Genomic DNA, 15,670 nt, shown 5'->3' on the forward strand with positions numbered 1-15,670 from the left:
AATATGGTCACTTTTCCAGCCAGAAAGGGCAAAGATCAAGTTGTAAGTCAATAAAATTGTGAACAGCATCAAAACATTTCCCCCCTCTGGTCTCATGACAGCAGATCTTGAGGTCACCCAAAGACTCGTATACAATTCAAGGCAGGCAAAAGGAAGTACTAATTGACACAAAACACATAATTAACTTATGGATTTCACTGCCACAAGATATGGTGATGGTTTCAAGTTCAATGGCTTTTAAAAATAAAAAGTTCGAGAAATCCATGGTGCATGGGCCTATCTGTGACTATTCACCACAACAGCTTAACAGGACTTCCATGTTCAGAAATACTCATATTATTATCAGATGATGGGGGCAGACAGCTCAGGAATTCTTGTTATTTAATGCCCTGCTTTTGAGTGTCTCAGAGGGATCTGAATGCTCACAGTTACTACTGGAAATGGAATGTCAGACTAGATCAGTGTTTCCCAAACTTGGGTCTCCAGATGTTTTGGGACTACAATGCCCATCATCCCTAGCTAGCAAGACCAGTGGTAAGGGATGATGGGATGTAGTCTGAAAACAGCTGGAGACCCAAGTTTGGACTGGATGGACCTTTGGTCCAATCCAGCAGATAAGTTTTGTATGTTCTTAGCTAGGATGACCACACCATCCACAACTAAAACACGATTGTGTGAATGGGGCCAGGAAGAAGTCTACAGAGTGCTCTGATGGAGAGTTAGGCAGGTCTCACAGGACTTCTGAAAATGTAGCTATTTCCGTTCTGCTGGTCAAAGGTGGCCCTACAGATGTTGCAAGACCACAACTCCTATCATCCCTGATCACAACATCTGGAGGGCCACACAGGATTATCACCCCTGCTAAAGGAGAAGTCTCACCAGCTGACAGCCCAAGTAGAGACAAGTGGTAGATGATGGGTGAGACGCGCAGAGGAACATGTGGGGAGATGGAAGCAGCATTTATGGCGTATCGTATCTTCCCTCTGAGAAACGCTGATGCTTTGGTGCAATGGATCACGGATGGTCACAGAACATACAGATGGGAGATTTGGCACCTACATGCCAAACACAGCAAGGCGTGTTACCTTGAGGCCATTTACCACCGCTTCAGGCTGCTGAGAAGGTGAGGAGGCCTGGTCATTGACGCTCGGAGAGCAGACATTCCCATCTGCCCTTGTTGGCATCCTAATGGGACCCTTTGTAGAAAACCAAAAACTATTTAATAGCGGAATGTGCACCACGCTCATCAAGATGAACAGTTTCCCCAACCACCTCTAGCTCCTCACTGCAAAGCCCATGGGGCATGTACATACTCTGAGTACATGTTTAATTCAACCACCTTGTAATTGCGCCCTTGGGATGCTAGGCTGTCCCAGGGCAACCAACTGTCTCTGTAAGTTCCTGTAAGATTCTCGGTCATATCGAGATGATGACAAGCAAAGGGAGCAAAAATCTCCTGTCCGAATCTAGAGATAGCTAAATCATGTTTTACGTCCCACTGAAATCAAACTCATTGCAATTAACATGTCTGACTGTAATTGTAATTTATTTATTACGGTCAAAAACCAGCTCACATAACATAACACAATAAAAACAGCGTACATAAAAATAAAATATACAATCGGAGCAGATTGCAGCAGTAGCTCGTGAGTTAAAATTGAGATATATACATACACCCATACCAGTGGCGTAGCGTGGGTTGTCAGCACCCGGGGCAAGGCAAGTAATTTGCGCCTCCTAACCTGTGGATTTGCGCCCCCTAACCTGTGGATTTGCACCCCCTAACCCGTGGATTTGTGCCCCCTAACCCTAACCCCCCAGATGTTGTGCCCGGTGCGGCCCGCCCCCCCTGCACCCCCCACGCTACGCCACTGACCCATACAACTGAGATTTGGGCTACCATAAAAAACTGACCCTGAGGAGCCCCAAAGGGCAACTTCAGCATTTCCCTAGTAAGCTATATTATTCTAGAGGATGATCTGTGCCTACAAATCTGGTCACAGAATCTGGCTACCATCTTGTGATCTTTGCCTAAGAGGAGAGAATTAAGTTCAGACTTGTCTGAAAGATCGGCGAGCCTCTTCAGCAAAGGATCAATGGTGTCTCTACGAATCTCAACATAAAAAGGACATCTAAAAAATACATGTTCGGGGCTTCCTATTTCCCCTGATGGGCAGGCGCAAAGTCTCTGTGCGTACAGGACTCTTCTATAGGAGCCTTCCAGAACTGGTGAGGGCAAGGCTATTTTATTTTATTTATTAAATTTATGTGCTGTCCTTCAGCATAAGGTCTCATGGCGGTTCACAGAATAAAATGCAAGACAAAAACACAGGTAAATAATTAAAACAAAGCAGCGGAACGACAATACCCTCCCTTCCCACAGGGACATATTAAAAGGCTTCGGAATATTAATCAGCCAAAGGCCTGGTTGAAGAGGAACATTTTTGACTGGTGCCTAAAAATATATAATGAAGGCACCAGGCAAACCTCCCTGGAGAGAGGATTCCACAAATGGGGAGCCAGCACAGAAAAGGCCCGTTCTCGTGTTGCCACCCTCTGGACCTCAGGTGGAGTAGGCACACGTAGAAGGTCCTCAGATGATGAACGCAGAGTCCAGGATGGTTTATATGGGGAGAGGCGGTCCTTGAGGTCTTGCGGTCCTGAGCCGTTTTAAGGCATTATGGTCCAGAGCCGTTGAAATTCTGATTTCAACGGGAAGGAAGTGCAACTGGCTTTGCAAGATCAGGGTTTTATTTTTGAGATCACAAAGACCTAATACAGGAAGTAGCATACACAGTCCTCATAAGTAAGGAAGACATTGCAATGCTAATAAAAAGGCAAGAGAGCAATACTAAAGGGGTTCAAATGTAGGATGGTTTAATGGGGGCACCCCACATCCTTTGGCCATTTTACATTTGATTTGCAAACCATGCTAGAGAGGTTGGTTGAGGGCTCCCAGTCGTTTGCCACTTTCAAGTTAACTGAACTTTTGCACACAGCTATTGACTGAACTGTCTCATTGCCACGGAATATTCAGAGACATTCCAACTTCTGATGAGGTTTAAGACCAAGTTAAATGTGATTTTTTACAGTTATCATTCATCAGTTGTATGCCTTGTATCTTATTTCCAGCTGATGAAGACTATTACGAAACATCAGTATCATTCCAGAGACACTGTCCTTTTGAGGCTTTTGAGACGTCTTCCATCGAAACTTTTGAAAGACTATTGAGAGACTTTACTTTTGAAACTTTTGAGACGTCTTCCTTTGAAAGACTGTTGTGAGACTGTCCTTAAGACATCTGTTATGAACACACGGCTTGACGGTCCTCGCTACCACTCTGTTATATTGTACATATGAACTTTGATCGGCTTATTCCTACAGTTTGAATGATATCATTATTCTATTATATATTCTCTACTAACTATTAGCCTAAGTGTTGTGTTTGTATTGTGATGGAATATTCAGAGACATTCCAACTTCTAAAGAATGAGGTTTAAGACCAACTTAAATGTGACGGCCGTCATGAAGAGGCCATCAAAAATGGTTCAGGTGCCCAACATGGTGGACATAACATTGGAAAGCATATTTGCGCCCATGCAGTGGCTCCTACAAGGCTAGCATTTTCATCCCAGCGCTTTGCGACCTTTGAAACAGCCATGCCAGTGTGCAAATACCAGTGCGCACAAGGACCAGCGCTTGTTGAACATTAAGTGGAGTGTTTGCATTAGAATGTGTTTTAAAATGGCCTATTCAACTTAGTTCTCACTGAGATGGTAAGGCTATGCTTCGTTTACTGTTTCAGACCACAAGTGGTAGCCCAACAAGGAGTGGGAGAATCTGTTTCAATTTCCCTCAGTTTCTCTTTTTCCCCAATCCTGAATTCAGTTCTCCACATTTCCACATGAGGTTTTTTTTTGGGGGGGAGCGGGGGAGCAGGAGGGAGGGAATACTTTTTTTAAAATCCTCATGAAAATTCATCAGCAATTTAGTGCGAATTTTTCCTTATATACACATTTGTATGTTTCCCCCACCCCACCCCCCAATATACACATTTTTGCAAAGGAACATACATCCGTGTTAACAGGGAAGAAGTCAAATAATATACAATGGCTTTGGCAGAGGAATCTCTGAGGCATGGATGGGCAGAAGTTAGATCGGTGGGTGATTTGCAGTAGATCAACAAAGGTTCCTGGCTCCTAACAATCACAACAGCAAACCGACTCCCTTAAATTAGGTTGCTGAAATGAAGAACACTAAACAGGAGTGTGAAACATTGTGGGAAAGAACTGTGGGAGCTCAGTTCAATTCTGGTACTGAAAACAAATTCCTAGTCTCAGAATGTGCTCAGAGGCATTTTGTTCTTTCACACCATTTCTTCTGCCTCTGCTCAGTACCTCTTGGGGTGCTAGTAAAAAAGATGAAGATCTGTGAAGGCTGCCCACTCCTGCGCTAAGACTCCCCCCTTTTCTTTTCCTACACTGTTTTTTTCTTTCCTCCTTATTTGCTAATCCCCCTGGCAGCGGAACATTCATCTCATTCCAGCACAATGTAATATGTATTTTTTATATACATATTTCTTTTCATGCCACAAAAAAGCCAGAACAAATAATACATTCCTTGTGTGAGTCATTCTACCTGCAAACCCCAACATCACATTTTAAAATAGCCAAAGAATTTCAGGCCCCAGCATGCATTTCAGACGAAAGCACTTTAGTTTGAGTCAAATCAACTTCCTCCTTCCACCAGAGGTGGGTTGCTGCTAGGAGAAAGAAAAGGAACAAGAATGGGCAACAAATGCTCAGTTTCTAAGTCAAAGCTTAATTAAGACTGCAGCCCTATGCACAATTATTTCAGGCTGGTTTGCACATGATTTAATAAACTCATACCCCTGAACATTTATCCAACAAGAACAGGAACGTCCTGTTCCTCCATATTAGTAGTAGCATAGTCGTGCCTTGGTTGTTCCAACTTCCGAAAACATTTGACAACCAAGGCGCCGTTTCCGATTGGCTGCAGAAGCTTCCTGCACTCAATCGAAAGCCGCGTTGGAAGTTCAGCTTCCAAAGAACGTTCACAAACAGGAACATTCATGGTTTGCGGCATTCGGGAGCCAAAACGTTCGAGTAGCAAGGTGTTCAGGATTCAAGGTACGACTGTAGTAGTAATATTTTTTAAAGTTATATCCCACTCATTTGACTGGGTTGCCCCAGTCACTCTGGGTGGCTTCCAACATGCATAAGAAAAAAAACAAAACAAACATTATCCTGAAAGATCTTCATTGGCTCCCAATACGTTTCCGAGCACAATTCAAAGTGTTGGTGCTGACCTTGAAAGTCCTGAACGGCCTCGGTCCTCTATACCCAAAGGAACATCTCCACCCCCATCATCCAGCCCGGACACTGAGGTCCAGTGTTGAGGGCCTTCTGGCGGTTCTCTCCCTGCGAGAAGTGAGGTTACAGGGAACCAGGCAGAGGGCCTTCTCGGTAGTGGCACCTGCCCTGTGGAACGCCCTCCCAGCAGATGTCAAGGCAATAAACATCTATTTTACTTTTAAAAGACAACTGAAGGTGGCCCTGTTTAGGGAAGTTTTTAATGTCTGAGGCTGTATTGTTTTTAATATTCAGTTGGAAGCTGCCCAGGGCAGGGTATAAATAATAAATTATTATGTACTATTATTATTATTTGATGTCTTCTAAAGGTGGTATAGTTACTTATCTCCTTGGCTAAGGGGTTGCATAACTCCATACCCGCCAACATTTTTCCAATGAAAATAGGAACGTCCTAAGGAAAAGTGGGACATTCCGGGATCAAATCAGAAACCAGGATGGCTTCTGTAAATCCAGGACTGTCCCCCCAAAATAGGGACACTTGGGGGTCTGTAAACTATGGTGTGTTTGCTGTGAATGAGCAAGCTGATCCTGAGAGATAAGAATTTTTATCACTGTTAAATGGCAGCCTTTACTAGTCAATCCCCGCTACTTTCTTTGGTACAATCTTTGGTCCACCCCTGTGCTTGGATATCCTGATTCTGGTGGTGGCTGGAGATCCCTCCCCCAAATAGCCCCATCTCTTTCTTTAAAAAAGTCTGCAAGATTTTCTTTCAGATGTAGACCTTAAGGTCTTAGCAACTAGCTTTTACGCCTTTGTATCCTCTAGGCTAAGCTAATAATAGTGCTTATTAGAGCTACTATTTTTAGCAATATTTCCTAAAGGCAAACTTTCTGCCTTCAGGGGACAATTTCCAGACTGACTTGCCTGCTAAGCAACATGTGTGTGTCTGCCACACAACAGCAGAGGACTCTAGGGCATTTATTCCTAGGACAGAGATTTCCTATTAAACCTCTTGATGATTTGCAATTGATTGGCAACGTATTCTCACTCCTGACTGTTTATCAATAGCAACAACAAATATGTTGTTCCCCATTACCAGCATATATATTAAAGGTAAAGGGACCCCTGACCATTAGGTCCAGTTGTGACCGACTCTGGGGTTGCGGCGCTCATCTCGCTTTATTGGCTGATGGAGCCTGCGTACAGCTTCCGGGTCATGTGGCCAGCATGACTAAGCCGCTTCTGGCGAACCAGAGCAGCGCATGGAAACGCCATTAACCTTCCCGCCAGAGCGGCACCTATTTATCTATTTGCACTTTGATGTGCTTTCGAACTGCTAGGTTGGCAGGAGCAGGGACTTGAGCAACGGGAGCTCACCCCATCGCGGGGATTCAAACCGCCGACCTTTTGATCAACAAGTCCTATGCTTTGTGGTTTAACCCACAGCGCCACCCGTGTCCCAGCATATATATTAGCCTGCTGCAAAAACAATGATTTGAGAAAGCAGGTTTTTGTGCATGAAAGTTCTCCTTAAAAAATAAAGTCCAAAATTGAAGTGGGTGGGCCTGATCCCCACAGCTTACAATACCACCAGAGGGCCATCCTAGGACATGGTGGCCCTTGACAGCTACTTTTGAGGATGTCAAGAGTCTGGGACACACTTTGAAAACAATTTCTCTGCTCAGCTGAAAACTGATGGACTTACATGGCTTCTTGGTGCGGCCCAAAATGGCTACTGTTATGCACTTACAGAAGACGTAACTGAGGGAGGAGGCCAAGGAATGCAGAATTTCCACACACGCATCCCCGCCCCCAAAGCTGACAGGAGAGACAGGCCGAATCAATAACAATGTAAAGCAATTCTCCGTTGTATTATAAACACATCTAATTCCTGTCACCGCCAAGCGACCTGAAGCCAATTTTTTTAAGTGAAGAGGAAATTGGAAGCAGAAAATCTCCCTGAGGGAAATCCTGACAGGAAAATGTTTAACGACAACTCTGTTATAATAGCACTTTAGGAAATCAGATGCATTTCCCTAAGGCTGACCCTGAAAAAAATCAGACTTTTGAGTGTGTGTGTGTGTGTGTGTTTAGCAGGGCAGGGGGAGATCCAAAATTTTGTATGAGAGGAATGCTTCCTCAGACTTTGGAAGAGGGGATGGTTAAGTGGTAGCACATATTGCTTTGGATGAGGAAGATCTGGCTCAATCCTTGGCCTTTCCTGATGAAATGATCTCAACTGGCAGCAAAAGGGGAATACCCTTCCCGGACTCGAGAGCTGGATTAAACAGTCCTGGACATGATGAATCAACGGTCTGCCTCAGTATGCTAAGTTTCATAGGCACATGTTTTCTGACAGCTCAGGCACAATTTTAAACTGGAGACTTTGAAAACTGGAGGCTCACAACTCCACCCATCAGAGGCAGATTCAAAGGCACACAACTGGTTCGGTCGCACTGGGTGCAGAGCCTTCGGGACACTGCAGGAGCCACCAGAACTGTGAGGTAGAACGGAAACTGAAAGGCGAGGGACACCAAGTTTTGGCATCGCACAGGGAGCCGCTGAATTTTGAGACTCCCCCAAGGTCCGCCACTGCACCCGTCTACCCTAAATGGTTTAATTTCAGAGTGTGAGAGAGTAAAAGTCAGTGTGGTAAAACTACACCATTCTTTCCCAACCTGGGATCTTCCAGGTTTTCTGGCTACAACTCCCATCAGCCCTAGACGGTCTGGGCAATGGGAAGTGTAGTCTAACAAATGTCTTGATGACACCAGATTAGGGAAAGCTAAGTTTACAGTGTTTGACTGGGATTTGGGAAACCCAGCTTCAAATCACTATGAAGCTCCTGTGGTGATCTTGGGCCAGAGTCTTTCTCTCTCTCTTTCTCTTGGCTGAGCATGAGCTGCTGCAAACATGAAATGAAAGAAAGGCAGCATATGAATGTAATGAGTAAGTAAATAAGTAAGTAAAGCAGAATAGCTTGCCCCCAAAAGAGCTGGACTAATGCATCTCTCAGCGCAAGACTGGTCCCATCACCTCCTGGCAAATAGAAGGGGAAGAAATGGAGGCAGTGAGAGATTTTACTTTCTTGGGCTCCATAATCACTACAGATGGTGACAGCAGCCACGGAATTAAAAGACGCCTGCTTCTTGGGAGGAAAGCAATGACAAACCTAGACAGCATCTTAAAAAGCAGAGACATCACCTTGCCAACAAAGGTCCGTACAGTTAAAGCTATGGTTTTCCCAGTAGTGATGTATGGAAGTGAGAGCTGGACCATAAAGAAGGCTGATCGCTGAAGAATTGATGCTTTTGAATTATGGTGCTGGAGGAGACTCTTGAGAGTCCTATGGACTGCAAGAAGATCAAACCTATCCATTCTGAAGGAAATCAGCCCTGAGTGCTCACTGGAAGGACAGATCGTGAAGCTGAGGCTCCAGTACTTTGGCCACCTCATGAGAAGAGAAGACTCACTGGAAAAGACCCTGATGTTGGGAAAGATGGAGGGCACAAGGAGAAGGGGACGACAGAGGACAAGATGGTGGGATAGTGTTCTCAAAGCTACCAGCATGAGTTTGACCAAACTGCAGGAGGCAGTAGAAGACAGGAGTGCCTGGCGTGCTCTGGTCCAGGGGGTCACGAAGAGTCAGACACGACTAAACGACTAAACAACAACAGCAGCAGCACAAAACATCCCTGTGAATATGCCTAAAGACAGGAAGGAGACCATATCAGGACAGTGAGTCATATCTAGTGGCATGGGTGTCTCCCCCTCTTGCTGTGACACACTCCCCTTCCCCCTTGTCTCCTAGAACCAGAAGAGGCATGAAGAGTGTGGAGGAGAGGCTGTCTGATATGCAGGCAGTCTCTGGTTGCTTGGGAAAAACCCTGGTGAGGAGGTGGGGACTTTCAGTTTCAGCAGCCAATTTTCGTGGAAGACGACCACTGGGAATGAGGTGCTCTGCTCATTAGGCCTGACATTCAACCAAGTCTGTGGAGGTTGTGTTTTTGCTAATGACTCTGTGTTTACTGACTGGCACACTCCTGTGACATCTAGAGACAAAAACGGGGACCCTCCTCCCAATTCTGCCGCTCCTTTGCACTGGGCTGAGCGCAATATTCCAGAGTGATAAAGCATGCTTAGCTGCAGCAGGCAGACTGCTCCATGGAATGATGCTATGAGCTCACTGGAGTCTTCACTTCATTAGCTTGTTTTATTTATAAAAGTATTTCTCTACCGCCCACTCACATACAACATGAAGGCGGTGCACGTGATAAAATACGGCAAAATAATACACGACTATCACAATAATTACTTATGTCTCACTCTTTGCGAATGACCCGATTGGATCGTTTGTGCCATATTTTCCTTTAGAAGAAGAGCTAATTGTGATTTGTCGTTTAGTGGGGATGAGGGCTGACTTTGCTTGCAGCACTGCTGAATGAAAAATAAAGGGGAAAGATGCCTTCTCCCTCCCTCCCTCTGTCTGTCTCTCTCTCTCTCTCTCTCTCCTCAATTAGAATTGGCACAAGTGGAGAAACCTTTGTATTTGCCCAGTCTTGGAAGTTGTCTCCCATTTGTCATCCATCCTCTATCAGAGAAAACCTGGCTGGCTGCCGTCTCCCCCAGCAATTTCCCAGTGACGTGCAAGAACAGCCAAGAACATGATGGGGGAGAGAGCGGAAGAGCAGTACATCAGTATCTTGAGGACAGGCACTTCAGGACTCCATAGGAATCTCCCCAACAGACATAGTTCTGTTGTATCCTGAAGCAATCACTCATTTGGCACAGTAGGACGGCAATGGTGGGGAAAGGCTACTTCTGCTCCTAAGCGGGATCTGCAATCTCAACAACAAAAGTGGTCAGCCAAGATGGCATATTGTTTCCTGCTGGGCAGACTGGCAGTGCAGCTCAGCCCCTCTTCTGATGCCAGAGGACGTCCTTTTCTTCCCTGCGCCACCAGCCCCTGGTAACGTAACCTTTATCTTGGCCAAAACAAACTAGATGCCTGAGATCCGGTTTCCAAAAACCTCAGCAAACGAAGGGCACAGAGAAAGAAACTGTATTAATTTGACTAGAGCAAACATAAAGAGACAGAGAGAGAGATCCGTAACTAGTATGGCCACAAGTACGCTGTGTTGTATAACAGATTGTATAATAGATTTGCAGCTGCTTTGGACAGAGATCAGTGTTTTGGTTGCTGCTCTGTAAAGCACTGCTAATATTAAATGTGCTTTCAAAGAATCATAGAATTGCATAGTTGGAAGAGACCCCAAGGATCATCCAGCTCTGTTAAGTATAGTGATTTAAGTCACTGAAATTGGAAATGCTTGTATGCATTAGGTAAAGGGTAAAGGGACCCCTGACCATTAGGTCCAGTCGTGACCGACTCTGGAGTTGCGGCGCTCATCTCATTTTATTAGCCGAGGAAGCCGGCATACAGCTTCCGGGCTATGTATGCATTACTATGTGTTTAAATTTGATTGGTTGGCAACTGAATTCTAGAGAGGTCTCTAGTAGTTCTCATGTCACTGGATAACGTTGGTCACTTGGGAGGTATCTGGTGGAGGAGCGGCTCCATTTTTTGTGAAGCAAGATGACTCCACTGTGAACACTGCTAAGTTGAATAGAGCGTTGGAGTGCTTCTTCTTTGCTTGAAAGAAAGACAGCAAAGCTGCGGGAGAAGGGGAAAGTGGAAATCCCTTATAGGAGCTGCAAGGCATGGCCTAACTGAGATACAGAAGGCTTGAGTGCGGAGCTCTGGAAAGAGAGGAAAATACACTTGTTTGGAAGCTGAAAGAAGAGGCTTTAAGCCCATGCTTGGAGAAGCATATGACTGTAAATATCATGTTTTAATTCATCTATAAGTTTCTGCAAGTAAAGTTTTTGAATATTAAAGTCTGGGCATTGGTATAATTTCCAAAGAAAAGTGTCAGTCTAAGGTTACCAGAGTGGCTGGGGAAACCCAGCCAGATGGGCAGGGTAGGGTATAAATAATAAATTTATTATTATTATTATTATTATTATTATTATTATTATTATTATTATTACTACTACTACTACTACTACCAGATTTTTTTTCAATGAATCCAGGGACACTTTTCAACTTCAATGGATTTTGTATGGGGACTGATTTGTAAATCTGGGGACTGTCCCTGGGAAGCGGGGACATCTGATAACCTTATGTCAGTCATATATATGATTTGAGCGTCTCAGCTGCTATTTCGCTATTCTTACTTCAACAAGAACAAATCCTTGAAATGCAGGAATCACGGCTAAAGACTCCCTGACAGCTGGCCATCTAACCTCTGCTTAAAAACATCCAGTGAATGAGAGCCCCCCCCCACTATCATTTTATTTACTTGTTTACGATTAGGCGACACTGAAGAGCAGAGCAAGTGATCCAGCCATGTCACGTCTCAATTATTTGTGCACAGAGGTCACCCAAGGTTGCACCCGCTGCCACAAATCAATAGAGAAACTGGCTGTGTTACAGAAGGATGAATTTATTGCAGGTACCGAAACTCTCAAGCTTTGGAGTGGATGAATTTATAAAGTTTGGCTTCTCTCGGTTCCGCATATTTCCAGTTGTAAATTCAGTTCTCCACATTTACACACACACACACACACACACACACACACACACACACACAAAATTATCATCATCATAAAGCTTTGCCAACATTTTAGTGTGAATTTCTCTTAATATACAGCCAGCATGGCCAGTGGCCAGGGATATTGGGAGTTGTAGTTCAGCCATGTCTGGAGTAAGCCAAATATTCCCCACATTTGAAATAAGAGGAATATCCCCCATAAAACAGGATAGTGCCTACCAACCCTGGTCCACAGGCCTTCCCAGCTATAAATCCCCAGCCTTGCTGGAATAAGGGTCAGTCCACATTTGGGACCATGAGATGCCTGAATAGTCTGGCCATCACCCAAGCAGTGCAGGCAAGCTGCCATCTTGCAGGAATAACCATTCAATCAGTTTCTAAGTGGAGCTTTCCGGTTAAATGATGAACTTGTGAGTTCTTGGTAAAAGAGAGAGGAGGTTTTCTAATGATTTGACTGCCACCGCAATGAAGCTGTGTGAGGATTAATCGATCCTTATCTGTCTGCAACTTGCACACACAGTTAACACAATGGGAGCATGGAGACTTCCAACAAAGAAATACTGTATTTATTTGCATTATAGATTGGCCTTGTCATTGGCATTGTAACAAAGATCTTTTTTGAAAAAAGAAACCCGGAAACAAGAACCTTCTTTCTGTTCTTAAGTTGGCTCTGGAAGGGAAGAAAATATACTGCACTGGCAAGCATGTAGACTGCCCAGAGAACCAATCTAGGGTCATAACTACAGGGTACTAAGTAGAAATACCCCAGCATTCTTCCCATATAGCTGCTGAGGTGGTCTCAAGACCCCCCAAGAACAGCATGGAGAACTGGGCACAAGCTAACAAAAAGAATTTCAATAGGGACAAATGTCAGGTTCTACATTTAGGCAGGAACAACCAGATGCACAAATATAATAATAATAATAATAATAATAATAATAATAATAATAATAATAATTTATTTATACCCCGCCCACCTGGTTGAGTTTCCCCAGCCACTCTGGGCGGCTCCCAATCAATGTTAAAAACAATACAGCGTTACATATTAAAAACTTCCCTGAACAGGGCTGCCTTAAGATGTCTTCTGAATGTCAGGTAATTATTTATCTCTTTGACATCTGATGGGAGGCCGTTCCACAGGGCGGGCGCCACTACCGAGAAGGCCCTCTGTCTGGTTCCCTGTAGCCTCACTTCTCGCAATGAGGGAACCGCCAGAAGGCCCTCGGCGCTGAACGATGGGGGTGGAGATGCTCCTTCATGTATACTGGACCGAGGCCATTTAGGGCTTTAAAGGTCAGCACCAACACTTTGAATCGTGTTCAGAAACGTACTGGGAGCCAATGCAGATCTCTCAGAACCGGTGTTATGTGGTCCCGGCAGCCATTCCCAGTCACCAGTCTAGCTGCCGCATTCTGGATTAATTGCAGTTTCTGGGTCACCTTCAAAGGTAGCCCCACATAGAGCGCATTGCAGTAGTCCAAGCGTGAGATAACTAGAGCATGCACCACTCTGGCGAGACAGTTCGCGGGCAGGTAGGGTCTTAGCCTGCGTACCAGGTGGAGCTGGTAGACAGCTGCCCTGGACACAGAATTGACCTGCGCCTCCATGGACAGCTGTGAGTCCAAAATGACTCCCAAGCTGCGCACCTGGTCCTTCAGGGGCACAGTTACCGCATTCAAGACCAGGGAATCCCCCACACCAACCCGCTCCCTGTCCCCCCAAAACAGTACTTCTGTCTTGTCAGGATTCAACCTTAATCTAAATATAGGATGGGCTTGCCAGTACTACATGTGAAAAGGATATAGGGGTCTTAGTAGACCACAAGCTTAACATGAGTCAAGAATGGATTCACCAGCAAAAAAAGCTGATGCTATTCTAGGCTGCATCAACAGAAGTCCAGTGTCCCAATCAAGGGAAGTAATTGGTAAAGTGACCCCTGACCGTTAGGTCCAGTCGCAGACGACTCTGGGGTTGCGGCGCTCATCTCGCTTTATTGGCCGAGGGAGCCGGCGTACAGCTTCTGGGTCATGTGGCCAGCATGACTAAGCCGCTTCTGGCAAAACCAGAGCAGCGCAAGGAAACGCCGTTTACCTTCCCGCCGGAGCGGTACCTATTTATCTACTTGCACTTTGACGTGCTTTTGAACTGCTAGGTTGGCAGAAGCAGGGACCGAGCAACAGGAGCTCACCCCGCCGCGTGGATTCAAGCCGCCAACCTTCCGATCGGCAAGCCCTAGGCTCTGTGGTTTAGACCACAGTGCCACCTGCGTCCCAAGGGAAGTAATAGAACCACTCTATTTCGACTTGGTCAAACCACACCTGGAATACTGTGTCCAATTCTGGGCACCACAGTTGACAAGCTGGAACCTGTGCAGAGGATACAAGCAAGATGATCAAGGGGCTGGAAGCCAAGCCTTATGAGGAGTGGTTGACGGAGCTGGGTATGTTTAGCGTGGAAAAGAGGAGACTGAGATGCCATCTTCAAATATCTCAAGGGCTGTCACATGAAAGATGGAGCAAGCTTGTTTTCTCCTGCTCCACAGGGTAAGACTCAAACCAATGGTTCCAAGTTACAATAAAGCAGATTCTGACGAAACATCAGGAAGAACTTTTTGACAATAAGAGCTGTTTGACAGTGGAACGGACTCCTTCTGGAGGTTGTGGACTCTCTTTCATTGAAGGTTTTAAAGCAGAGATTGGGTGGCCATCTGTCATGGATGCTTTAGCTGAGATTCCTGCTTGGCAGGGGGTTGGACTAGATGACCCTCAGGGGTCCATTCCAACTCTACAATTCTATGATTCTATGCAGCAGAGAGGAGATAGGGGATCATTCCATCTGGTAAGCTAAAATGTTTGTGCACACGGTGCGCTCATCACAGCAGACGTTGAATTCTACCCTAAGTGTTTTAGAAATGTATAAACTGCGGAAATTTGCCACCAGCTTCCCTGTGTGGGGTGACTGCTACATTATTATTTACCGTATTTGTCGCTCTATAAGATGCACCAGACCACAAGACGCACCTAGTTTTTGGAGGAGGAAAACAAGGTATTTTCTGAATATTCTGAATCTCAGAAGCCAGAACAGCAAGAGGGATCGCTGCGCAGTGAAAGCAGCAATCCCTCTTGCTGTTCTGGCTTCTGGGATAGCTGCGCAGCCTGCATTCGCTCCATAAGACGCACACACATTTCCCCTTACTTTTTAGGAGGGAAAAAGTGAGTCTTATAGAGCAAAAAATACAGTATTTTATTCATTATACAGTGGTACCTCGGGTAAAGAACTAAATTCATTCTGGAGGTCTGTTCTTAACCTGAAACTGCTCTTAACCTGAAGCACCACTTTAGTTAATGGGGCCTCCTGCTGCCACCACACAATTTCTGTTCTCATCCTGAAGTGAAGTCCTTAACTCGAGGTAATATTTCTGGGTTAGCGGAGTCTGTAACCTGAAGCGTCTGTAACCTGAAGCATATGTAACCCGAGGTACCACTGTATTTATATCCCACCTTTCCTCCCGAAGGAGCCCAGCACAGGAAGCACATCAATCATATATACATATTCCAAAAACAGTTTAAAACATTCTCTCAGCCAGTGGTTTCAGGGCTGTCGTGGGGTATAGATGTTCAAAATAAATATGTGTGGTAGAAAAGGCTGGCATGGGCTTTGTGTCAAAAGTCTAGCTAGGGGGGAAGATTTAACAATCCAGGCTGAGGCAGATGGGGGAGGGA

The 15,670-nt window shown here is 45.2% G+C and overlaps 1 protein-coding gene across 6 annotated transcripts in view; it reads right to left on the reverse strand.

Moving 5' to 3' along the window:
* CCDC85A (coiled-coil domain containing 85A) overlaps window positions 1–15,670 on the reverse strand; it is a 156,760-nt gene that overhangs the window by 13,814 nt on the left and 127,276 nt on the right. For 2 of the 6 annotated variants that reach the window (XR_014218174.1, XM_082217724.1), the window contains exon 4: window positions 1,086–1,196. The exons of 3 other annotated variants lie outside the window; for them this stretch is intronic. Coding sequence is in view for 2 of the 3 variants with exons in the window: in XM_082217724.1 (XP_082073850.1) it covers window positions 1,086–1,196 (111 nt within the window). In the remaining variant the exon portion in view is untranslated. Of the gene's footprint in view, window positions 1–1,085; window positions 1,197–15,670 lie in introns of those variants that run through there. One more of the 6 variants, XM_082217729.1, reaches the window with a different exon arrangement.

The sequence above is a fragment of the Podarcis vaucheri genome (assembly GCF_965113315.1).
Source record: "Podarcis vaucheri genome assembly, chromosome: 3".
NCBI lineage: Eukaryota > Metazoa > Chordata > Lepidosauria > Squamata > Lacertidae > Podarcis > Podarcis vaucheri.